Source organism: Lissotriton vulgaris, chromosome 2_1 (assembly GCF_964263255.1).
Source record: "Lissotriton vulgaris chromosome 2_1, aLisVul1.2, whole genome shotgun sequence".
Lineage (NCBI taxonomy): Eukaryota > Metazoa > Chordata > Amphibia > Caudata > Salamandridae > Lissotriton > Lissotriton vulgaris.
Genome location: NC_141687.1, coordinates 977911280 through 977938345, shown reverse-complemented (window position 1 = coordinate 977938345; position 27066 = coordinate 977911280). Strand labels below are relative to the sequence as shown.

The following is a 27066-nucleotide window of genomic DNA, read 5'->3' as shown; positions in this document are numbered from 1 at the left end:
GTGGTTGTGCAATACGTCAGGTGTCTGAAGCACCGTGCTGGTTGAAAATGTTACAATTAGAATATTTAGGTATGTTAACTGGAAGTTGCCGAGGCTCAATATCATTACACTGAATGTATTTTATTAAAATGCAATTGTGTTGGATAATCACAAGTTTTGTTTTCTGATTTGCGTCCTTCTCTTATGTGAGTGAATCTTCGTTTGAAGGCTCCTTGGCCAGGGGGGTGGATTGTGGGTGTCTTACAATGTTCCCAGATTGCAATACTGGAATCAGGAGTGTCTGTAGTAGGCTGTGAGCGTCTGTATCTACAGACGATTTGAGTACACTGCAATGTGCCACCATTGCCATGATACAGCCCACACCAATGGGGATTCAAGAGTGAATTAACAGACAGCAGAAGGATGCTGCGAGTGCGTGCATTGGTGGAGCACTATTGGGATATTGAGTAGGTATTTATTAGCACGAGCCATTTATGTGTTTTATTCATTTTTGTGATTCAGGCAGAGTCCCGTTTTAGAGTCGCTGTGCAATTAAAGAAAATGTAGGGCGCAGAAAAACATTATTCGCAATGGCCTGTTTCAAGCATAACCAATGGGTATCATGACTTTACATTAGAATGTATACATAGGAGCTCGTGCTTTACATGCCTGCAACCAGCTGAGGAACCCACCACTTATTTGTCAAAGACCAAAAATATTAGAATAGTCTGTAGATATATATATAGGTTGGGCTGACAACAAAACTATACTTGAAAAAGGGCCGGTGATGTTGTATGAGGCAAGGGGGGCTGTGCCCACAAAGTATGTAAGAAAATGAAGATGCAGAAGAGGGAGTGGGGCGAGGCGGGCCTGGTGCAGCTGTATTACGCATTCTGAGGAGTGGGAACGAATGAACGAACCAGAGCATTGGTGAATGCAAGGCTCTCAGGCATGGGACGAGTGACCCTCAGGTCCCAGTGAAAGGTTGGTGGGGGAACAAAAGAGAGAACAACGAATGAGTGTTTCCTAACATACTACTTCAGTTGCTGCAGTGCACGTGATGCAAATGAGTGACGCATCAAAGCATTCACCCTAGCCTAGGCCCCTGCTTTTACCAGGGATATTTATATTTGATCTCAACTGGGCTGATCTGTCACTCAGCAGAACTTTCAAAAGCTTAAGAAAGGGCACTGTTGCCAAAGCACCCTTTTGGAAAAACGTGGTGAAGTTATTGAGGGTCATAGGATTTGGAAACGTGGATGTGCCATCATCGGAATTGTGTGGAGATGTTGTCCAGGGTACACCTAGAGCACAGAGAAAAAGAAGTGCGCATCGCCCAAACATGGTTTTCTACTCCCAAACCTTACGTTTAAGTCTTCTAGGCACTGATTCAGAGTTCGGAGTACAATTCCGATTTTGGTAAAAAAATTAGTTTGTACTAGGATTTGAATTGAGAGTTTTTGCAGCACTTGTCGCAGTAAACAGAGATTGTGCATGTAATTTTCTATTTGCCTCCAAAACTCCAAATCGAAGGTATTTAATGAATCCTTAAATAACGGACCAGCGGGTATCTGTATTTATCAGTTGCAGTAAATACTGTACAGGATATGCAGTAAACACCACACTCTACGGCAACATACTCAGAACCAGGGCATAAAGACTTCAATGTTGAACACTAAGGACCTCTTTACGAGACTCCATTTTGATAACAAGTTAAATGGTAACAATGCAGGGTCAGACTTTTTCACCTGGACTGTGTAAAAAAGGAATTTCCACAGGGGTCAGGCGTGGTATCCCCAATTTTCCTTATAATTCCCATTCCTTCATTTTTTAGAGAAGCCCCAGGATCCACCTTGTCACGTGGTACTTCCCTGTGATATGGCCCATAATATCTGTCATTCTGGTAGGACATTAGCAGGTAATTTCCAGCCCGCTTGTAAGACTCGGACTCCATGTGTTTAAATTTTGTCAGGAAAGTTGGAATGGCAGCCGTGAAGAAGAGGCGAACAATGGTGGTGCACCTGACAACCCTTCAAAATTTTAGGAGTAGAATTTTTTTCCTTGAAGATCATTATTTGCAAAATGCTGCATGCTTTCATACCCAGTAAGTGCACTTTCCCTTTTTCCTATAACAATGAGTCTTTTGTGTTACTACCAGAGGTTGGCCATAGGCTGAAGTGAAAATTGCCAGTTTTTGACACACTGTTTTTCATATATCTTTTTACCTACGTAAAGGCATAGATCATAGAGTACATTTACCAATTTGTACTTCTATCAATTTCTTGAGTGCTTAGTTTATCAAGAATTGCTCCATCACATGAACCTATTTTCATGAAGATTTGTAAACTGATGGTGATGTTCTCTGTTGAAAGAAGCTATTCTGCTTTTGGCTGAGAATAAAAGGATAAAAGTGACAACCTTGAACGTACAGAAAACTGTCCTATTTCAGAATTGTTTGGATCCATTTTGTTATAATGTCTATTCCTTCGTAGAGTGTGAAGCAATCCTTAATGTTGCAGCTTGTGGTACTCTTTAGAGTATCATAAAAAGAAGTACACTGAAGGGATAACAGTTGCACCTTCTGAACCATAAAGGCTTTAGAAGCCTTAAATGTGACTCTTTTGTTGATCCACTTAAAGTTTCACAACTTACTGCAGTATACTTCTGCTTACACCACAACTAAACAGTGATGGCTAATGGATACCCACATTAAATTAGAGAACAAAAACATAAATATGCCATAGATTCATTGGCGATCGCAAAATAACCCCAGAGAGAGGCAGGTATAGAAAGAGTCATAGTGAGCCATATCCATGTGAAATTACAGCAACAGCTGGGGGAATTAGCTGAACACAATTGGTGCAAGGTGTATAACCTGTAAGCCACACAGGCGAAGCCACAGGGAAGGCAGGTCTACACACACTCACAAAACACAGGGAATCATATCGGTCAGGTATGCAGTTTGATAAAGAAAGCAATCCTACAAACTGACATTGTTGAAGCTAAATAAAGTCACAGAAAAGAAATGCATACAGAGCTGTAGAGCAGCCATGAGAACATAAAGACAAAGAACACACATTCATACACATGCATGTGTGCACACACACACATTGGTAGGAAGGAGAAGAGCAGCGAACAAGTCCTAAAAGTGGGGGGACGCTGACGTCACGACAGGAAGTGACGTCACGAAAGGTGGCTTGCATCATCAGACTCATTGCCTCCCCTTGCTCACACCTTAGATGCGATTGCAACTGAAAAGCCAGCGCATGAGCAGCATTCTAAATGAGCTCCGATCTCGCCCCAGAGAGGCCAAAGAGTGAATGTGTGGCTCCATTAGCTCCAGTTATTGAGCTGCCGATAAAATACGTGGGGGGACGCCATCCACCCTCGTGGTACCCCGACTCGAGCCCTGGAGAAGACCATCCACCGGCTCATTTAGACAGTCAGAAGCTGATGGGCTTGCAGAAATTCTCGCAAGCCCCTCGCACGCCAAGTCACAGTAAAGCTTCAAACACAGGAAGTTTTAGAGATTTCTGCCCACAGCAATTGACAGATAAAGCAGGCCACAAGACACTGCTCAGCAATGTCACCACCGGACTGGACATCAAAAGAAGACCCTGGCAAAAGATTCTCAATGGTAAAGAGCTGTAAACCACATCCAGCAGTAGACGTTGTGCACATAAAATGACAAATGAAACTAAGCCACAAGGAGGCAGTCCATATCTGCATGAAGATGCTTTAACAGTTATACCAATAGTGTGTCCGAAATAAACAATACCCTTACAAAGATATGATGGATTGTAATAGGATTTAGCAGATAACTCACACCTCTAGAAAAGTGCAGACTGGCTAACTGAAAAACGCAAATAGACCACATTAATAATAACACGCTACACAGAGATGCTCATAGGAAGTGACCGATTAGCCAAACTTACTTGAAAACACTGAACAACACTGCATATGAAGGATACATAAGATACAAGATGGGCATCAAAGAATCTAAAGAGGAATTAGGTCATGGTAAAGACTGTGAATCTTAAGTAAGTGATTTTTGAATGGAAGTTTACCTATACATGCTCTTGGCATGTATTTGAATAGGGAAACTAACATATTACAGGGTAATACTGACCACAAAGGAAGCAAAACAATTTCTTTCCCCCCTAAAACTTGTCATACATATAGAACTATGCTCTTGGAATCAAAAACAGTCTAAATCAAGGACAGAGCCGGTATGTTTTTTTTCCTACGGAGTTTAACACGAGCACTATTTGCGTTACATGAGGGCACATTAATTTTTGTTAGGCACGGGGAGATTAAGTGATTTGCCCAGAATCACTGGATGTTGTGCGCCCTTGCCGAGACTCGAACCCGGTTCCCCAGATTTTAGGTCGACCGCCCTAGCCATTAGGCCAACACCTCTCCCCAAAGGAATTAATGTGTATACATATATATTGATTGTTCTATCCCACTTATAGAAAAAGTATTTTCCCCTTTAGGATTTTCATCTTTATCTTGTATATTTCTTAAATGGCACGTCAGAATATTGGGTACAAAAATATTGTCCTACCAAAATATCAGCCAGAATATTGACTATAGCAATATTGTGCACAGATTTGTTATTCTAACTGTATATCTATGTACTTTGAAGGAATATATATCTTTGAGAAAGAAAATCAATCAATCAATCAATCACAGCATTTGTATAGCGCGCTACTCACCCGGAAGGGTCTCAAGGCGCTGGGGGGAAGGGGCCCGCGACTGCTCGAACAGCCAGGTCTTGAGTTGTCTCCTGAAGGCGAGGTGGTCCTGGGTCAGCCGAAGGTGGATGGGGAGGGAGTTCCATGTCTTGGCCGCCAGGTAGGAGAAGGATCTGCCTCCGGCGGTGGCTCTTCGGATGCGTGGTACGGTGGCGAGGGCGAGGCTGGTAGACCGTAGCTGGCGGGTGGGCGTGTAGAAGGTCAGGCGGTTGTTGAGGTACTTGGGGCCCAGGTCGTGGAGAGACTTGTGTGCGTGGGTGAGGAGCCTGAACGTGATCCTCTTGTTGACGGGGAGCCAGTTCAGGTCCCTCAGGTGGCCTGCGATGTGGCTGCGTTGGGAGATGTCCAGAATGAGTCGGGCGGAGGCGTTCTGGATGCGTTGGAGTCTTTTCTGTAGCTTGGCTGTGGTTCCGGCGAAGAGGGTGTTTCCGTAGTCCAGTCGGCTGGTGACTAGGGCCTGGGCGACCGTCTTCCTGGTTTCGGTCGGGATCCATCGGAAGATCTTGCGAAGCATGCGAAGGGTGTGAAAGCATGATGAGGATACGGCGTTGACTTGTCTGGTCATTGAGAGGGAGGAGTCCAGGATGAAGCCCAGGTTGCGTGCGTGGTCTGTTGGCTTGGGGGCGGTGCCCAGGGCTGGGGGCCACCAGGAGTCGTCCCAGGCGGAGGGTGATGGTCCCAGGATGAGGACTTCCGTCTTGTCTGAGTTCAGTTTCAGGCGGCTGTTCTTCATCCACTCGGCGACGTCTTTCATCCCTTCGTGTAGGCTGGTTCTGGCGGTGTCGGGGTCTCTGGTGAGGGAGAGGATCAGCTGGGTGTCGTCGGCATAGGAGATGATGTTGAGGTTGTGTTGGCATGCGATGGCAGCTAGAGGTCTCATATAGATGCTGAAGAGGGTGGGGCTAAGTGATGATCCTTGCGGGACGCCACAGATGACTTCGGTGGCCTTGGATCGAAACGGGGGGAGGCGGACTCTCTGTGTTCTTCCGGCAAGGAATGAGATGATCTACTTCAGTGCCTTCTCTTGGATGCTGGTGTTGCCGAGGCGTTGGACTAGGGTGCGGTGGCAGACAGTGTCGAATGCTGCGCAGAGGTCAGGAGGATGAGTGCCGCTGTTTCCCCGTTGTCGAGCAGGGCTCGGATGTCGTCGGTGGCTGCGATGAGGGAGGTCTGGGTGCTGTGGTTGGCTCTGAAACCGGACTGCGAGGGGTCGAGGGATCCGTTCGTCTCGAGGAAGGCGGCAAGCTGTTTGTTGACGATCTTCTCAATGACTTTGGCAGGAAATGGGAGGAGCGAGATGGGGCGGAAGTTTTTGTGGTCGGTGGGTTCCGTTGTTGGAGTTAGGTCTAGCAAATCTATTCTTACCTATTTATACTTACTTTAATGATACAGTGGTGGACACTATTCTGGTAGCAATATCTTTGCAAGATGATAATTATTATACAATATTCTATTAGAATATTCTTTAACCCTGCATTTGATGCTCATTGACATTGGTACAATTTTAATTTCAGCCAAAACATTTTGGCTGGAAAAATAAAGAAAAAGAAAAATAAAGACCTTTTATTCAAAAATGTTGAGCAGCTAAATAATGTTTTCCCTACCAAAACTAGCAACTAGCATCGCTGTCGGAGGATGTAGCTGCAGGACAAATTATAGTTGTCTAAAAACATGTCAAGTCCTGAATGTTGCTGATTAAAACATTATGAACTCACCGTTGAAAAAGTGAAAGATATCTGCTAATGAGATGAAACACATAGCATTATTTAATATAACAAGAATGAATTCTGAGAGGGTGTGCTTTCAGGGATATTTAGCAATATTTTAAGAATTAAAAGCTTTATGAATCCTTCTTATAAAATGAAGGAAATGCCATAGGATATGCATAATTAATAAAATGTAGCAGTAAGTGGATTCTAACTTTGACAATAGAAGGCACATTTTCTAACTTGCCTTTGTGAGATTGGAACACAACAGTATCCATAGCAAAGGGAAAAGCCTGAGAATACAAAGGAATTCAGAAGGCCTCTGTTTTTCTCCAAATCAAATAGTCCGCTGGATCTCAGATTAAATAGAGGATTACTTCTGTGGGACAGGTCCTAAAAGAAGTAGTACTAAATTTATCGGGCTCATTAGACAGGACCAAGCCACACATTGGAATAGCAATGGCTCAAATCCTGAACTAGAGATCACAAGACACAAAAGATCTGAAAAGACCTTCTTTAGTAAACTTATTGGGGAAGCATGAAATCAAACACATTTTTAACATTTTCAAAGTACTATCCAACCCAACTATAATAAATGAGTAAGCACTAGAAAGACCTACTCCTACTTTTGAATAGAAGATCATAAAATGTGCAAATACATCAAAGCCAAGTCAGAGCTCTCCTCTTATGACTGGACCGCTAGCATGATCAGCTTGCAAGTAACATGTCGAGTGTTGAGTGCAACAGGCATTTTCCCTGTCACCACCATTTTCCGACATTTATCTTCTCTCACTGAAACAGATGCAATGAAGTTCATGTTTGAATGCAAACTTGGATTGAACAGACCCCCGTGTAAGCTCTGGAACCACTTCTTTAGAAATTGGTCCGACTTATGCTGCCGTTTCATACCCGTAGACTTTGAACTCCCCGAAGCTACAAGACGCTTAACAGACCCCTGTGACAGTCTGAGAATTCCCCCTCAAAGAAATTGGACTTCTTTCTGTGGCTGTCCCTACATTGACCTCTGCGAATCTGTATTATACAAATCAGACCCCCTTGAAAGTCCCGGAATTCCCCAGCCTCAGAAAACGGATCGACCAGTAAAACCGATTTACAACTGGAGATACTAACTCTGCAAAATACCCTCCCTGGGCTAGCGGCTCGACTATTCATTGCAGGATCCCGACCCACGTGGTGGATTCCCTACCTATCAAACGATCGTGTTTTACTGATGAGATTCACTGCCCCTCATACGTCCCTGTCCTGATGAAGACCCTCTAGCAAGGTTCCACCGTACACCTGCCCCAATTTGGGTCGAAACGTCGACATTCTTTTCCATCCTCAGCCTTTCTCCCGACTTATCATTTGTGATTTTGTTTTGAGAGGCATGAGTTTGTTAGACTAATTTATGAATTGTGATCTTTAGCCTGTGTTAATCAATTATTAGTAACTTTTATTGAGGTCATAGTGACCACTGTTTCGTTATCTGTATAGTTCCTTCACTTTCCAATCACTACCTTTCCCTTTCCTTTCTACTAAGGGCACTAATTATGATTAAGTATTGATGTATTTTATGAAGAGTTTTTTTTTGAATATCATTGTACACGTTGTGATTAAAAACAATGCTGTGATATCCTTTTTGAATCTATTTGAGATATTATTTAATTTTGGCCTGTTTGCTCTAGTATCTGGGACCACTTTGTTTGCATCACTTGTTTGAATGCAAGCACACAAAGGCCAAACTCAGCAAACCACCTGATTATAGGTCTCTCTATATGTGACAGAATCATGCCTCATCTTAGAGAACACCAATCCTTCCTGCATGTCAGTCCATATCACCTTCGACGCGTGTTGAATCATTTACAAAATACTCTGCAAGATGACCCCCTCCTAACGAAGGGTGTGCAAAATTTCAGGAAAATTATATGAAAAGCAAATCCTTCATTTAGCACTACATTTTATTGCAAAATGTGTCCCTGTGGCAATTGCTGAAGCAAGGATGCATTTCATACAGAAAGAATAGCACAAAAACCACAACCGCCGCTAACAACAGCCCCACACGTTTTGATGGCTTGTGCTGTTCCCATGCTTTTGCACTATAAGTTTGCCACAAACTGCAGCATGCTTGAGCATATTGACATCATTGGAGGCTGAAGCATAACACAACATTTCAAAAACTATGAGTGTTACGCCTTGATAATTTTAATATTACCTATACCTACTCCTCACTTGACCCCCTAGATAAGACTATTAGGCAGCAGAGGAAGCTCCTGGCTCAGAAACATTTTGTGACAGGAAAGCAAGGGAAGCATGAAGGAAAATAGACAAGACATCACCTGCTCCTCCCAGAGGGGCTGAAAGGATCTCAGTCCAGATCCGACAAGCAGCTTTCCTTCTCCTCTTCCCCTGAAATGCACTCCTCTTTGAACACCCTTACACTGCACACTGATTTCTCCCAGTGATCACCTCTCTCAACTCTGATACCCTCTTGGATCCCCTCTCTCGTTATAACCACCTATCTGATACCTTCCTTTCTGAAGAGTTCTCAGTTGCTTTGTGGTTGAGTTCACGCTCTATACATCTCAAACAGACTTATGCAGACACATGAACATGTTACTCCTGAGTGACTCTGCTAAGGCAGTAAAACGTTACCAAATGCCTTTACTATGTCTACTAATACATGAAAGACCATACCCACTGCTTAACTGGAGGAGACCCTGAGATATTATTGCTGCTAAAGGATGAAATAGTGATTTTCTATTTAAAAGGAGGGAAACTTAGAAATTAATGTTGAGTGGGACTGAAACAATTCATGTTCATCTGAATATACTTTGAAATGTCACAGAAATAGAAACTCCTTTGGGTCATCGTTGATGCAAGGAGGTAAGTTTATTACGTGCTGCCTACACCAGATTAAATTACAATCATATTGCAGAGAGAGAATGACGACAGCACAATTGTGCCTTGCGCCCCAAAAAAGAGACCATTTGAAGCCTGTCCTTGAATTCAAACCAGTGGATACAGGTGGAGTCAAAATGTATGAAAGCTCCAGTGCATTGTATACATGTCTTGCTGGTGCAAAGGCCTAGTCAGCATACCTAAGGTTCACACATTAAACATGGAGGCGAGTACAGAAAAATAGACTTTGGAATTCTATAAGCTCTAATTTGAAAGCGGAAACCCACCATCTGCAATTCAGGAAACTTATAAAACTGAAAAAATCAAGCTGAGATTCAACTGACTGCCTGCCAAGATAGTGATTTAAGAATAATTGAAAATAAACGATCAATATTATATGATTAAAGTCTGAATGCTTCCTTCCAGAACTCATAATTTCTGTTGTGGGCCCAGTGCACTTCACCACAAGACTGCACTCAAAGAGTGTACAATAAAAGTTAACAAATAAGTAAACGGAAGTATGAAAGTGAGTGACAAATAATTTGTATGAGGCAAAACAAGCATACGTTAGATCAGCAAGATACCCACTGTCTGCGGCATGAAGGTATACCTTGTAAACGACCAAGAAATGCACAATGCTCTGTGTGCCAACAAAGAATGCCTCCTGCTAAAAGCACAGCGGCTCACACTCCGCAGACGCTTTCCGGTGAGTCATAAGGTGTTGCTTACTCCTTTGAAAACCGTACATTACATAAACGACACGTTAAAAGAACAGCCCGCAGTCGATTACGTGATTGTGTGACTGAAGTGTGACAAAAGACTGAAAGGCAGTCTTGAAAACTGTATAATGATCAAGATGTTAAAAGGAGTCGATTGATGACGAGGCGCCTCGGATTAGACGTCTTTCATGCACTGCGCCTTTGAAAACACTCATAACCTCGCTCATTACAAAGCCTTATCCGCATTACTGCTCGTGAATAAAGGTAAGGCCGCTGGAAGGTGCCCGGCGGTTCCATGGCGCTTGATGGGATCTTAGAAGAAAGAGCCGGGTGACTCTGACGCAAAGCTAACTAGACTGGGGCAAATGCAGCATGTTTTGCTAAACGGAATAAAATCAGGGGTAGAGTTAGCTTTACAGAGGAAGTGTGCAGTATATTTTGTGAACGATGAAGCTAGTCTGAGGCAATGCCGGCCCCCGGAGGAAGTAGAGTCGCAGACCAGTCTTTACCCAGGGTGTTCGCGCGAGAAGTAAGGACAGGCTGTTAGGGGTAGGGAATTGGTTAAGGGGAGGGATTAGGGTAGGGTTATAAGGTTCAGGGGAGGAGGGCTCCTCCTTTTCCTGCACCTAGCACCATCGGGGAGGGTTGAATTCATTTTAGACTGCCCGCCAACCCTTCAAGTTTAAGGTCAAGGCGATGGGTTGGTTGGTAGAGTGCCAGTTTAGGACAGGTTGTAGGTTGTTGTGTCTGCAGTACTTTTGAGGGGTGTGGAGTCACTGACGGGCACATCCACCCCTCAGGGGGGGACACGTGAACGATGGTGGTGTGGGATGCAAGAGTGCGACGGCAGGAGATCCGAGAGAGAATGTTGAAAGAGAAGTGAAGACAGAAATGGAAAGATGGAGGAGGTCGCCGAGTGAAACGGGACGAGAGCAATAGGTGTGAGGGGAAAATGGATAGAGTGAACGAAAGGTTTGATGTTGGGGATTGTTATAGTTAAATTGATGTTTTGGTTAGTGTATTGTGTTTACAACCCTGTCCTAGTAAATGGCCTTTTACGCTTCAATACACTGTGGAGTGTAATTATTGCACAAAACACAATAATGTCAGATGTTAGGTAGCTAATGAGAAACAGGCTGTATAAATGCATCTTGACTCTTGGGCATGGCAGTCCAATGCAGCTCACAGCCTATCGAATTGTAATGCCTAACTGGAAACCGCTCCTCACTCACTGTCTGAGCATCTGACAACCTAGCATCAAACTATATATAATGCCTGTTGGACTTGGCCTTTTTCCCCCAAAATTTTTCGCTTTTGACCCCCTTATCTGGATTGTCTCCCCCATGGGATTAAACCTGTATAGGCCATGAGTGGTGTGAGACACCTTGTGAAAATGTAATTACCTGACATAATGTGAGCACTTGTAAAATCCCCCATTTTAAAACTGCACCCCCATTTTGGAAATGTACCTGACTGAAATGTATTGTTTTTAAAATGGATGCCATGGCCATGGGTTTTGCCACTGGACTGACATAGGTCAGCGGTCTAGATAATATTACCCAGCTACCCCTAGTTTTGGAGGGAAAGCCTGGCACCCAGGGTGCTCACCCCCTCCCCTAGAACCAGTTTAGGCTAGATGTGCCAACATTCTAGAAGGTCCTGGCACTGCCTGGGAGGAGGGTATAAATAGGGGAAAGTGTCACCAGAGATTTAGTCAGCGCTGGGACAAGGAAGGGAGGGGGACCTGCTGTGAGGTGCGACCGCCACATGGGCCTGTGAGCTGGGCCCTGCACCCCTATAAACCCCCCCGCTGCTGTCCCCATGGGCCCCTGACAAGGGAGGGCCCTACCCAGGACACTGACGCTGTGGGACCTTGAACTACGCCAGCGCTGAAGGAAAGAGGTGCCCACATGAGGAGGAATGCTGTGGGCTTGAACCCCCCCAGGAGGTGAGGAGTGTGCCCCTGAGGAACTGTGCCTCACTGACCTGCCTCAGTCAACCTGCCCCTGGACTGCTGAACAAGCAGTGCGCTGTGAATAGCGCCATAGCACTGAGAAGACTGTGAGGAGAAATAGCGCTAATCTGCCCCAGAACTGCCGTGTGGGCGCAGGGAGCAGTGCGTTGTGAATAGCGCTGTGGTGAGGAGTAGTGCGCGGTGGAAAACGCTGTTTCCTGAGGAGACTGTGAGGAGAAATCGCGTTGGAGGAGCCAACCCTCGTTTTGGCACGCTTTCCGCCGTATAGTTAATTAATTAAGACGGGAGCCTACCCCTTACTGGTGCCGTCGTCACCGCCGCAGCCCGGTGTCACCAGGGAGACCCCCGCCGTGTCTGGTATCGTCGCGGCGGCCCCCGGTACCAGGAGAGGGCCGCCGATGTGAGGAGGAGGCCGCAATAGGCCTGAAGCCGGAGAGGCCGGCATCACGTGGCTGGGGCGCCGGTGACGTCACCGTCCGCGCCCCCAGCCCGCCGCGCACCGATTGGTTGGTGCTGTCGCGCCCCCGAGAGCCGCGTTCTGACTGGCTCCCAGGCCGAGACCAGGCCCAGCAGCAGAGAGAGGCCTCGCGGAGGCCGCGGTGGAAGTCCCGGGTCCAGTGAGGACGGAGGTGGGGACAGCCGAGTATCATCGCCGGAGGGCTTAGAGCAGCCCGAGAACCCCCATCGGCCAGCCCAGGCCCAGAGAGCCTGAGATTGCTAGGAGGCCTACCTGAGGAGACCCGGGTCCCTGAGAGAGAGGAGGGGCCCGGGGGAGGCACGACGCTAGCCGGAGGTGTACCGCGGGGCTCCCGGAGAGAAGAGGGAACCCCGGTTGTGGGGTATCGGCCTGATGGAGGGCTGACAGGCCCCGTGTGACCCGAGCCAGACGAAGGAGGAGAGCCCGCGACTCGAGGGCTGTGCGACCGGGGCCTCGAGGCACATTGTCGGTGCCTGGCCTACCGCCGAGGAGCCAGTGAGAGGAGCCCGGTGAGTGGGGCCTACGTTTGACTGTGTGGAGAGGTAGAGAGGGTACCGGGCCGGATGGTGCTCGCCCCCCCCCCCCCTTGACTGACCGGAACTCTGTGGGCCCCTAATTCTTGAGCGTGGAGTCCCAGGATACAGGGACTCCTAAGGTGGAACTGCAATGGTGGGGCATTGAGGGCGCCTGCTAGGTACTGTGGATCTTGCTCGTCATGCCAGTGTGGGGTGCCCTAGGGAGTCAATTAGAGGCCTGGTGCATATGTTATGGTTGTTAATGTACTGCCTAATGTTTGGGTTTCAGGTTGGGGGGGCTAAGGAGTCATGTCCCCCAGGTTGCCTTTGATGCCTAGCGCACATATCTAGATCTTATTGAATATCAGGCCCCTGGCTGCATCCCGTGTTAGGGAGCAAGCCTGTTTCATTGCAGGTGTTCCTGGTCCACGAATATGGCCCCTACCTGATGTTAATGCAGTGTTTGTTCTCCCAATGAGATGTTACCGGAATGCTAAAAGATTAGGATGGCACGAGGTTATCTGATCTTCACTAAAGTGTTTAGTCCTGCCTAAAGGAGTTGCTGACTTACGGCCTACAGTTATATGAGGTTACTGATGCCAATGCTTATTAATGCTTCCCGCCTGGTGTTTGATATCCCTATGCTGATCTATTGCAGGTGTTCCGGTATGTTGGGACTTACCGTGATGCCCTAATGTTTTCCCTCTCAGGGGTCGTGGTGGAGTGATAATGCAGGTTATGTGTACTCATGCTAATGGTATTTTGCATTACAGTCTATCACTAAGGATGAGAGCCTGAGTTGGCCCCGCCATATTGGCCCCAGGCTCAATGTTAATTGGTTCTTCTTTATTTCAGATGGACTTACAGACTCAGCCCCTACTTCCCATGTAAATAATCCCCCCCCCTGATACACTTGGCTCCGGTGCCAGTTGGCGCCGTGTTATGATGACACTGTTGATGCATTTTTGCCTTGCAGGTTGGAGATACTAAACTGCTTAATTTTCCAACTCAAATTGGTGTCCTGCCTCTTTTGTAGTGTGCCTGGTGTGTTGACTGTGGGTACTGCGTGAATGCTTCACATGTCCTCCAAGTTTGGCCTGCCCGCTTGATGCCATGCTACCCCCTTTGAGACTTGGGCAACCCCCAATTCCAACTAATGCCATAAAAGTCCTTCGGCAAAGTTACTGTTTCAAAGACACTCTACAAATAACTCGAATTAGAAAAAACTCTTCTAATTTTTACAATAACCTCCTAACGAAATTTCCCTGTGCTTATCTGACGCAATCAAAGCCTGCCAAATAGCATATACAAATCCAATTCCGTTATTTCGAGAACTGCTCAAACAGGTGTTCAAATTAAACATCAGAGTGCCATAAGCATGGTGCAAGAGCTACACAGTTGCACTATTGTGATATAAAATAATATGCCACAGCATAACGTACCATGACATACATAACCAACCCTATAACTAATTTAAACAACACTTGTGAAATATGGAAATTTCACAGTACTTGTTTTTTGGAAAAAAAATTACAAGTTAGTGTTTTTTATGGCACACGACCCACTAATAGAAATATTCTGCGCAAATCAGTTTTCCTCTCAAATCTCGCCTGATTTTTTTATGCTTGGTATGCCTTTGCGTGAACATACCAACAAACCACATTTCTCACCATTTGTGTAACTTTGTGCAATTTTCATTACATTTCGTAGAATTTCGTGGAAAATTATATGATTTCACATGCCTCAAACATAAAATAGCTGAGCATTTTCTTCACACTCTCCCTTCTTCATTGTCTCTCTCCTGTGAGAACGTCTCGAGCTGTCTTGCATCCAGACTACCACCCAATAGTTATTAGTCTCTCTCATTAGTAACTCCCATACCCCTCCGACCTCCAGAGCACTTCATTTACAATGTTCCTTAATGTTCTATAACGTGCCTACTCTATAGCACAACATTCGCCAGTGACGGTGCATCATGGCTAGGTAGGGAGGTCCTGGCTCACGGTACTCTTTACATGGCATGCTTTTGCCTGTATTTATTATGTTTTATACATCTTAGACACCTAAAAGAGGGCATTTTAACAGTGGTAGCCTACAAAGATGAAGAGTGGTGGGGCAGGTGGAGCGGGTGCTGAAGGGGGGGGGGGGGGGGCGTGGGTGTAGCCCACGGTGGGGGGTGGTTAATAATGAAAAAAAGACTTACCTGGTTGCTGTTGGCTGGCGTGGATCCTGGTCCCAGCAGTCCCTGGGACAGCATCACGGGGTCACTATCCAATCCCCAAGCTGCTCTCAAGCATAAAAGGAGCATGGGTGTGGTCTGTGCAGGCTGGATTAATGCTTGCTCAGGCACAGGGAATCTGTCCTGTTTCTCCAACCCAGCTGTGCAATACAGCTGGAGTGGCGAAACCTAAGTGCATATGTCAGTTTGGCTGGCGTAAGACGGCCCACCAAACTGACGTGCAATTAAAAGTGTACCAACCACTCCCACTCCCCCCTCCCATGGCCCGACCCTGCTCCTCCCCGCACACGCTGGCTCAGCCAGCAGCTGAAAAATAAAACGATAATAAAACATTTTTAAAATTTCAGCTGCTGGCTCGGAGCCAGTGGGGCTACGCTTCTCCGCCATTGTGTGTAAGTTATCGGAGAAGAGGGACGACAGATTAGAGGTATCGGATTAAGGACCAGCGACGCACCAAGGACAGCTATAATGAACTATTTTTTCTTAACAGCAGTGTCTTGAATCCCTCCTGGACAGTACAGTCGGGTAGCGGGGAGGTTTTAGATCTCTGGGATACAAGCTGTGTCCAATATGGAACTCTTGCTATCTCTCGTTTCTTACATCAAATATGTAATATGATCCTGCCTTTGTTTGTTCTGCCCTATGTACTCTTTTTGGTAAACACTTTATAAGATTAATGAAATCAAATGAAATGCATACAGCCTTTTCGAGACCCTTTACCAGATAAAACTCTACAAGGAGGCAGGCTAGAAACGTGTTTGGAAATTGCGAGTTCGGATTCACTAACATCTTCATCCTAAACATACTTAGTGTACCTTTGACATGCTCGCTCAGGGGTCTCCAGCCAGTAGCTCCTGTGCTACTGTAGCTCTCCTGCTAACTCTGAGTAGCTCACCTGTGTGCAGACCAGCTTATTAAACTAGAAAGCTTTTGCTTGGTTGAATTAATATACTGAGATGCTTGTACTAAAGGTCTGCTATATATTTTATAAAGCAGCTGGGATTAAAGGACGTGTGCAATTGGTTTCCTAGCTTTGTTACCTAGGTGGGCAAGACGGTTGCACCATTGAAAGAATTTGCTGCACTAATGACTCAAGATTTGCAATTGTCGTGTGCTGTTTCCGCCACACATAAGCTTACCATTAGGAAATATTCATGTGTTAAACGCTTACACAATTTGTTTAATGTGTATATGTATGTTTTTTTGAAAATTTCACGGGGTGTGTTTACACTTTTCATGCATAAAGTGCTACCACTCTTCAACGGATGTATGACGTTACAACGCATACTTTTACTCCGCATACCATTACAACGCGGTATTCACAACGCATACCACTACAACGCATAGCGCTTTGGGGTGCTGGATAGTGGTAAGTATAATTTACTATTCTAACTCCAGTCCCCGTGGACCCTAGGGAAGGTGTTGGATAGTAAATTAAACTTACCTCTTATCCTAGAGCGCCCCCCAGCGCTATGCGTTGTAATGGTATGCGTTGTAATGCCTACGTTGTAGTGGTAGTGCGTTGTAAAAAATGCGTTGTAACAGGTGAATACCCTCTTCAACACTTTATATTGTCGTCTTCTATTCACTTTATTTGTTCTCATTTTGTTAGCTTTGTGTTGCAGTGTGTCATTTGCTAAGTATTTGAACGCATGATGTCAGTATTTGCGCCACTGATAAATACTATGTTTGCCTATGAAACTAGTCATATTTTGCACCATTCTACAATTTCTGGTATTCATGTTTCTACTGTTTTATGTGAGTTTTGCCTTGACTTACAAAATCTAAAATATTGCAGAAATATTTAGCTAGTCACTCTACTATATATTTTTTGCAACTTTTATCATCACGTCTACATGCCAAAGTAGACAACTGGATGAGATTAAATCGCAGTGGGTGCAACCTGAGTTCTTTCCATGTGCCCTCCCTTGACCGCCCTCAATCCTATGCCGCCCCCATGTCACCTAATACAAACATGATATTTTCAAAATACAAATAAGAGACATCAAATCAAAATGAAAGCACATGACCACCTACCAACACACCTTGGCAGAGGCGAACTCCATACACGCCGTCTACCTCCAAGGCAGGTGATCCGCGACACGCCTTCCAGCCGGTATCCGGGAAAGCAGGAGAACATCAGTACGTCACCCACACCAAACTGCAGGCCCTTTCGGATGCTGTAGGCGGGAACCCCTGGTTCCTCACAAGGCTCTAGGTCATATTCTAGAATAAATCAGAGTAAGCCATTATTGGAGAAGGCTAAGGCAGGAAGCCTAGCCATGATGAACAGAGGGAATGTGGCAGGCAATAAATAGCAGGAAATTACCAGACAGTAAATAGAAACTGCTGGAACACTGGTTATACCAAACTGTAGTCTATGATGGGCAATGAGGAACAAAGGAGTGAGGGAGGAGGTGCCACTCACACCACACCATCCCTAAACACACACATACCAGATAGGGTCTACACTTCATGACAAGACATTAGCCCAAATAAAAAGACTACAAGATGAGACTGGCCATCCATCGGAGAAATATCTACCCGAATTAATGCGCATCGGACACATTATCTGAATAATATTATTTTCAAAGTGTGGAGTCTGGAATGTATTTAGTGGGGATTTTTTCCAAGGCAAAGTTCCGGATGTTCACCCATACGGAAGCTCGCAAAGTTTTGTGGTTTGCGTTCTTACGTGCACAGATTTTCTTCACGTTGTAATATGGTCTCACTCTAATTAAATACAGGTCAGATGGAAATATAGGCAAACTTGTTTTCTGCAACTTTATCTTTTGCATAGCTGTTCTATGCACACTTGCATTGCACAGGAGAACACTTTTTCCTGCAAAATATATTTTACGCAGAACCATTTTGTTAGTGGTAAAGAAGCCGCTTTGCAACTTTTGCTCAGTTTTGAAAGAGAACTTCATGAATGTTAAAAAAAAAAACGTTTTACACCTTTAGTTGTTACAACGGGAATGCACAGCTATGTTGGTTGTTGTATTAAAGATTACTGATACTGAAGCACTTCCATGAAAAATGTGTATTTTTTTTAGCTAAACCTCAGCTAAAAAAGCTAAAAAAAAGATCAGTCGGTGTACTGGAAAAGTCTGTGTTAGTAAAAGGGTTATCGTTTTGCTTTGGCTGTGGAAAGGAATATTATTTTGAATTACAAAAGGAACAGGCAACAAGACACATTTTATGTCTACCCTCAAATTATCTGCAATCCACAAAACACAGCAGAGTGTCGGAGACTAAGGAAACCCTCCCCTTAGAGTCGGACTGCAACAGAAAATTGGCCCGGGCACCAATTTAAAAGTGTCCTTCGTTACTCAATCAAACAAATCAAAAAGTGGCCCAAATTTGCACATTGGGGCACATTTAAACGTACAAAGCCAAAAAGTAATGTTTGGTTGTGGCAATATTAGAGAAATCAAGTGTGAAAATCAGCCCACCAGAGTGTAAAACAGACGCACAAACAGCCACCAAATAATACCCATGCACTGATCTATCACACTAGCACATCCGGCATTGCCAGATTGCCGCTATAGACCAGAGTGAGCCTAATTTCCCCCTCTGGACAGTGTGTACTTTCAATGCGTGGATTGGCTTACATTTCTTTAGGAGACATGCAGCCCCTGATGACATAGCATGAAATGTCATAAGAGAGGTCATCGATGAAGTCTTGTGCGACCAAAGTCAACAAAGCTTTGTGAACTGAGACTTAAGACAGTAAAGTTATCTTGAATATTGCACATCTAGAGAGTACCCAACTCTGTGCTTACTTTGTAAAAGAATTAGTGCTGTTGCCCAGAGGCGTGCTCAGATGTTAGATCTGGTGAAATTTGTGGCAGCACAGTGAATACCAAGGATGTGCAGTCTTACATCCAATGATACCTCCTTAATCCATTACCAGACACTTCGGCCCCTTTATCTCGCTGGAGCTAGTTCCTTCTTTTTCCTTTGATTTTTTTATTTTATTTATTTATTTTTAACGTTTTAAAGAGCACGGATAAGAGCGCTGTACAATCAGTGTGTTTAGATATAACAAACATTAAAGATAAGCAGGACCAAAATAAATAGTATCTAAAAGCATAACATACAAAAGGACAAATCAAACATGATGCAGAACCGGAGCGGCCTGATTGGTCATGGATGTACAGTAATGATAAGAAAGTCAATTATATAGAACAACTGAGCATACAAAAAGCAAAGCAGTGATGTGCAGAGCAAGGGCGAAACATACGAATCATGGTAATGGCAAAAATAAAGATTAGGATGATAAGTATGATGAAGGGAATGGAGGTTCTCACAGGCACAAGAGGCTATGTTTACGCAGATTTTGCCATAAGGATGCCTTTTACTTCCAGTTTGAAGGAAGAGGTGGAGGGGTTCAGTCTTATTTCCAGTGGAAGGGCATTCCATATCTTGGGTGCTATTCCTGAAAAGGATCGATTATAAGTTTTTTTCTTGTTGAATTATTGTGGTTTCAGAAGGAGGTTTTCTGCACTTCTTGTTGATCTTGTCCCTCCAGATATTGTGAGTTTTTGTGTGAGATAGCTGGGTGCATTATGATGTAAGGCCTTGTGCATCATGCAAGCTATTTTCAGGTGGATTCTGGCTTCAAAAGGCAGCCAGTTTAAAGATTTTAGGTCCGGGGAGATGTGGGGCCTTCTTTTCGCACCAGTTATGAGTCTCGCGGCCGCGTTGGTAGAGGCTCTTAGTGGAGCTGTAGTGGCTTTGGGGAGACTGCATAGAGAGACACTTCCATAGTCCAGCCACGGTAGAACTAGAGCCTGAACCGCCATCTTGAAGTCATCTGGAGGTAGGAAGGGCTTCAGCTTCCTTAGTGTATTAATCTGAAAGTTTGCTTCCTTCGTTGCATTACTGATATGTTTCTGCATATTGAGGTTACGGTCCAGAGTAATACCCGTGATTTCGCTGAATCCACAACGGTTGGTTGAACGTTGAATGCTGTAAGGTGTTTGATCCAGTTGTGCATTATGGGGACTTTGACGGGAGAGGCAATAAGGAGGAATTCCGTTTTTAAAGCATTCAGTTTGAGGTCATTCTCTGCCAGCCATGTTTGGGTGGTCTTAAGAGTATTGTTAAGCAAACTAATGTCGTCCAAGGTGTTGATCTTGAGGTACAGTTGGGTATCGTCGGCATACATGTGAAATTGCACTTTGGATGTTTGTAATAGATCGGTGAGTGGTTCCATGAATACGTTGAAGAGTTTAGGGGATAGCGAGGAACCTTGTGGGACTCCTAGCATTCCTGGAACAGGTTTTGACAGGGTGTTGTTGAACTTAGTCCGATTTTGCAGAAAAGAGGTAAACCATTTGAGCACTGATCCTGAAAGACCCATTCTGTGTTTCAACAGATCTATCAAGTGCTGGTGTTTGACCGTATCGAACGCTGAAGAGAGCTCTAGTAAGATAAGGAGGGATGCTTCGTTTTGATCATGTATTTGAAGTGTATCATTAATGATGTGTGTCATGGCTGATTCCGTGTTGTGGTTTGCAAGGAAGCCGGATTGGTGTTTGTTTAGGAGGTTGAAGTGATCAATATGCTTTGTCAGTTGGTGTTGAACACATTTTTCCAGAAGTTTGGCCAAGGTGGGAATATTGGAGATTGGGCGGTAGTTGTTTAGGTCCTTGGGGTCAGCTGAGGGTTTCTTAAGGATGGTAGACACCTGCCCTACCTTTAGGGAGTCAGGGATGCAATCTTGTAGAAGTGAACTGTTGATGATCTTGGTCCAGAGAGGTAGCAGCAAAGGGGTAAGATCTTTAACCGCATTTGCGGGGAGAGGGTCAGTGAGGTGATTAGAAGGCATTAGGGCATTGAGAAATGTGCCTATAGCGTCTTCAGAATAGGTGTAAAAGTATGACCATGCTGCATCGTTTTGTAGGATAAACTTTGATGGGATTTGTTGTGATGCAATTGGGGGAAGAGGGGAGGTTTTGGTGAGCGGGCAAGAGTGAGAGATTAGGTAATTGAGGAGATCTTTCTTGATGTTCTCAGACTTTAGGTTAAAGTAGTTAGAAAAGTCCTCACATGTGGGTTGTGGGTGAGTTAGTTCTTGAGGACGTTGAGGTTGGTCCTTAGATTGAGTTTTGATTAATTCAAAAAGGTTTTGGGTCGATTTCTTGCCTGGTCAAGTTGTTGGCTGAAGAAGTCTGCTTTAGTGCGCTTGACCTTTCGATAGTAAGCATTTCTCTTTCTTTTTAGAGTCATGAGGAGCTTAGCGGATGGGACTGATCTCCAGTTGCATTCGTGAGTTCTGAGTGAACGTCTATCCTCGTTAAGAAGACCGTTGAACCAGGGTTTAGAGTCTTTCGTGGAGACTTTTTAGTTACAGGGGAGCAAATTCATTAATTGTCGAAGTCATAGAGTTGAGGTAGTGGTTGGTGAGATCAATTACGTTGGAAGATCCAGCAGGGGGTAGAAGTAGTTTCTGGCTAGAGGTAGGTAACGTGTTTGGATTAAGATTTTTCCAATCTCTTTTCCATACTTTAGGTTTTGTGGCTTGGGCCAAATTCAATTTGACTGTTTCCTTGATGAAGAAGGTGATGATGTGATGGTCAGACCAATCACAAGGGAGGATCGACTCCAAATGAGTGGAATCACTCTTAGAGATTATTAAGTCTAAAATTGCGCCTTTATTGTGTGTAGGGCTGTTGCACATTTGGTTGAGGTCTAAGGCGTTGAGGAAGTTTTTGAGGCTGTTGACCACTGTATTGTTGGGGTCATTCCCGTGGAGGTTAAAGTCACCCAGGAAAATGTGTGTGTTTCGTCGACCAGTGTGTGTTGTGATCAGATCCATGAGGTGTTCTGTGATGAGGAGGTTGTCACCCGGTCTGTGATATATGATGTGTAGCGAGCAGACAGGCTTACCATTACTGTTGATGTCGAGGCTGATGTATTCACAAGAAGGGAGTACCGAGGATATAGCTCTGTTTACGGTGATGTTGCTCCGGTGTATGCATGCAATACCTCCTCCAATCTTACCAGTCCTGTCTAGTCTGATGACGTCATAGTTAGGGGGTACTAGGATGTCGATGAGGGGCGAGGAAGATTCTGTAAGCCATGTTACAGTGAGAATTATGAGGTCAAAATCAGTAGAGGTAATGAGGTCAGCAATGTCAGTGGCGTGTTTCGAGGCCGATCTGCAATTTCAGGAGTGTGCATTTAAAACGGGGGGTGACGGGGGAAGTGGTGTGTTCCTGGATGAGTGGGACTTTACAGAGAATATTGTCGATGATTCCTCTGTTGTTCTGAGTAGAGGGCATGTGAGGGTTTGCGAGGATAGAAGGGATGGGCATGTCTGTGACAGAATCGGGGTCGCTATGACCGGTTCATAGGAGAGGTCTCCGAAAAATGGTTGTTGGTACGCGATGGGCGGGAGGATAGATTACGGGAGGGTACTGATTTCCAACTGGGAGCATTGTGTTTGGGGGTGCTAGGGAGGTGAGTTGGGGACTTGCTAGGCATATTGGTTCTGTAGGATCTGGGGAGCCATGGATAACTCAATAGCATCACTTTAAAAGCGTGGAGATCCTCTTTGATTAAATGAAGTGTGGACATGATCTCATCTAATCTAGTGTCTGGTGTGGTCATGATGGGGGGAGGTGATGAGATGAGTGTGTGTCTGGAGCGTCGGCTGGTTGGGTGTATGGGCTGGTGGAGGGGAGCGTGAGTTAGAATGTGCAGATGTATGTGTGTGTGGTAGGGATGGTGATGTAAGTGGCTGAGTAGAGGGTTCGGCATGTTGATGGGCAGGTGTGTGAGGTGAGGTAGGAGGCATTGGTTGTTCAGAGGGTGAAATGATGACTGAGAAATGGAGGGGTGAACAGTTTAGTGCAGGTGACTGAGCTGTGGGGGACTGGTTAGTGTGAGTGGAGTCCTTGAAAGGAGTGTTATTGCGAGTAGAGGAAGAGGTGAGGGGGGAGAGAGTTGTGGGGGGGTGTTAGGAGGGTGGTGAGTTGTAGTGGTTCCCGTAGTGGGTTCCATTGCTTAAGGGGGGTAAGTATGAAGAAAAGGTCATGTTAGGGGGAGATAGGATGAGCTGTTGGAAGTCGATCTTGGGTGTGGTGTTGAGAGGTGTGGCTAGGGTAGGGGGAGAGCTGATGAGGGAAGGGGTAGACAAGGAGAAGGGGTGGGGAGTTATGGTCAGGCCTAGAGTGGTTTCCGTAGATATGTGAGATGCGAAAGTGGTCTCGGTCATGATGGGTAGGGGAAGCGTGAGATGTTTCGGTGCGGTGCTGCTAGGTGTCTAAGTGGGGGTGGACGTCATGTGTCATGTATTAAAAACATCTTTCTCTTCCTCCATCTTTCAGCTTTATTTGATTTTTCTCTTGATCTTTGTAAATGTCAGATGCAGAAAAATAAGTGCCGGTCCCCGAAAAGAAGTGCCGGTGGCCCCCACCTGCTCAAAATAAGCACTGCCTCAATTGATCATGCGCAGTGACAAACAATACATTAATACTTGTTAACAGAATACTCACCAGGCTTCACCTGCTGCAAGCTTGTGCAGACAACATGAGGTATATAATTTAGAGATAGAAAAATACCACCTATCCATTTAGCGCATGGGAAAATATTACTGGCCTTTGAACCCCATTTCAGGTGTAAGCAGAGGTTTTGCCCCAGAAACAAATTATCCCAGTTGCAAATTCACCATATATTTTTAGAATAACTGACCTGTACGACCACAGACTGATATGTAAGCGTGCCGTAGGAGTGGAGCTGTGCACCTTTGAGCTCAACAGCAAGGTAAGGGAGTTGTGAAGGGGCTCCACATGCATGTGCAAGAGATGGCTTTATGAACTACCATGAAAATGTACCAAAAATGACTGTGACCACATTATCAAAAATCCATAGCATATTTTTTTTTCTCGAGAAGTATGAGCTGCATAGTAATGTGATTTGGGGTGAAGATTGGGTGTTGAGTTGCTGCCCCAAAGAAAGAAGCAATTTTAACACCACAGCCGCACTAACACACGAGTTGCTGTTCTGGACACCTAAACAGCTATGTCTGATACAAGAGTGTAACTGGGCAATTTATCTGCTATGTAACCAGAATGCACGGATGTCATGTTAATATAAGGGGGCAGAATAACACAGGGCATGCATATACTTCAAAGAAAGATGGTAATGTGTAGGCGAAGAAATGTACAATGTCAATATATGACACATATTGTATTGTTAAAATCAAAAATAAAAGTTAACAAAAAAAGAGAGGCTATTTTGAGGCAAATACAAAGCTGGGATCAATTTCTTGGTTAAAAACAAGTGATCTTATTGATTATAGCCATCAATATTAAGTGATAAAGACCTTGCATATTTTAGAAGAAATAGCCAGCTGCTGTGTATGGAAGTCAGTATACCTAGGTGTCGGTCTTCGAAAGACACAAAGTCTGAACACAAATTTAACTGAATAAACACAGCAATGCCCTGCCATGGTGGCCGGTAGGATCATGGACCAGCACATGAAATTTGGATTGTGGCAACAGCTTGTACAAAATTTATTTTTCTTAGTGCGCATAAGCAAAATTCAATATGAGCTCTATTGTGATCATACACAGCTGCAGGAAATATTGCAATGAATTGGTAAGCCCCTATACATTTTCAATCAGATTGGGGTGCTCGAGTTACGGGTGATCCGGCCTGTTTTGGCTTATGGATGCTGTATCCACGTGACCTGCCTTATGCAGACTATACTGAAGATGCCTTATGAACTTCATACTTGCTCTCCAATCTACAACCTGAATATACAACTATGTGAGTAACAGCACAGTGTGGTGGGTTTACAAGAGGTTTCGCAAGGAGAAGGAGCTCTACGTATTCAGCAGTTGTCACCAAAGTGGAAAGCAGTCTAAGCCTGCCCAGCGCTCCCAGTGTCGCATGAGGAAAGACTGAGCCAAAAGTAAAGGATTAGCAAGATGTGTGTGTTGAGCACAACGCCATTTAGAAGGTATCCCCTAGAGCTGGAAATGGCCGGCCTCAAATCTTTCTACTTCCTTTCAACCCTAGCCAGATGGTTGTAAAGCAAGAGGGGCGGCCGCTACAGCAAAGGGTTAATGCTTTCTTTTCCTTTCACACCGCACACAAATACGCTTTGTAAGGAGCCTGGGGACGGTAAGGAGATCGAGAACCCACGTTAAGGAGACAGTGAACAGCGAAACAGGAAATGAGACAAGAGAGCAGGCCTTTGCCGCAGTCAGCGTGCAGCCTCTTGGCAGGCCAACTGATAAATGCCACTTTTGTGGGCCTCATTTCAAAGATATACTCTGCAGCAGACCTGTTAAGGAGCACCAGAAAATATAATTACACAGATAAGTAGTGGCTACCTGAGTATGCAGCTGGCATGAAGCAGAGAAATGGAAAGGGATAAAAGGAAGAGCTGTGGTTTGGAAGGGGCCTACCAGCGCACACACAGTCCCCTACCCAAGAAGGTGACGTTGAAGCCTTCGTAGGACATGGAGAAGTCGGAGATGAAGCGGATTTGAGCTGTGAAGTTTCCGTAGAGGCCCGCACTGACAGGAGGAGGAAGGCGGGAGCCTGTGAGCCGCTTCAGAGGCTGGGCGAAGCTGGTGTTCTCAGTGATGAGTAGGTAATCATGGCCGCTCTCAAGGTGGAAGGTGTGGAATGTGAAGAACACGCCTAGAGACAAGAGGAGGGGAGAGTAAAAGATACAGAGAGGTATGGATGGGATTATCTTGGATTACTTCACAATACAACATCATCAAAGAGAAATCAGTGACATTTGACATCATCAAAGTAGACTTGGATGACATTTGACATCATCAAAGAAGACTTGGATGACATTTGACATAATCAAAGTAGACTTGGGTGACAGTTGATATCATTAAATTAGACTCTGGATGACATTTGACATAATCAAAGTAGACTTGAGTGACATTTGTAAAATATTTGCACTGGACAGTAACACTATTAACATCCATTGAGACATTGCACAGTTGTAGTGTGCAATTATGCTATTACTTTACATAGCATTATAGTTAGAAGAAGTACATTGCATTGGCATGCTGTTTGCACTGTGACACACTTTAGTTACATTTTACAGGATTTCTCTTTGCATCTAGAAATAGTTTGCTTAGTTAAACTTTATAAGTAGATTGCATAACGGGAAAGTTAGAACTTTTGCATTACACTGAAAATTCTTCACAAAGCCTCATATAGTTGTTTAATTATATAGTTATATTCCTGCTTTTCCAAAATGTTGCACAGTATTTGAATTGTATTTTTAGACTTTTACTCTTTGACATAACATAGTTACATTGAATAGTTATACCCTGATATTGCCTAGTTTCAATATGTGTATTTTATAGGTATACTTGGTATGTACCGGCATAGGTCCTATACGATATTATAATGTGATAATCTCACTTTTCCTGAAGGCATAGTATAGTTGTATGATGACATAGTATAAATAGATTGTAGATGAATCTGCTTACTTTGTATTTTAAAAGTATATTTCGACTCTTACTGTGATAGTATCACAAAACATTACATAAAAGCGTAGGCGTTGGAAGTGGAGATGTGGGAGTACTGCAGCACGACAAAATAGCCATGCAGGAGTTCAGAAGGTGAAAGAGCAACAAAGAGGCCTTTCGATTATGTTTTCTGCTTGTGATCTTTGCTGTGTGCTCAAACACAGAGAACAAAGGTCAGGCCATATTTTTTGACAAACTGCTGCATAATCTTTTAAAATGGAGATGGAATTTACTTTTATTTTCTTTCTCTGACTGGAAAGTGGGCCATATCACAGTGTTGT

At 44.6% G+C, this 27066-nt stretch overlaps 1 protein-coding gene across 1 annotated transcript in view; it reads right to left on the bottom strand.

Annotated features, from left to right (window-relative positions):
* Window positions 1-27066, bottom strand: part of CSMD2 (CUB and Sushi multiple domains 2) — a 1651801-nt gene that overhangs the window by 338224 nt on the left and 1286511 nt on the right. Inside the window, exons 20-21 of the mRNA XM_086956548.1 lie at window positions 25716-25931; window positions 17304-17492 (exon numbers count right to left, since the gene is read on the bottom strand). Coding sequence (XP_086812674.1) covers window positions 17304-17492; window positions 25716-25931 — 405 coding nt within the window. The remainder of the gene's footprint in view (window positions 1-17303; window positions 17493-25715; window positions 25932-27066) is intronic.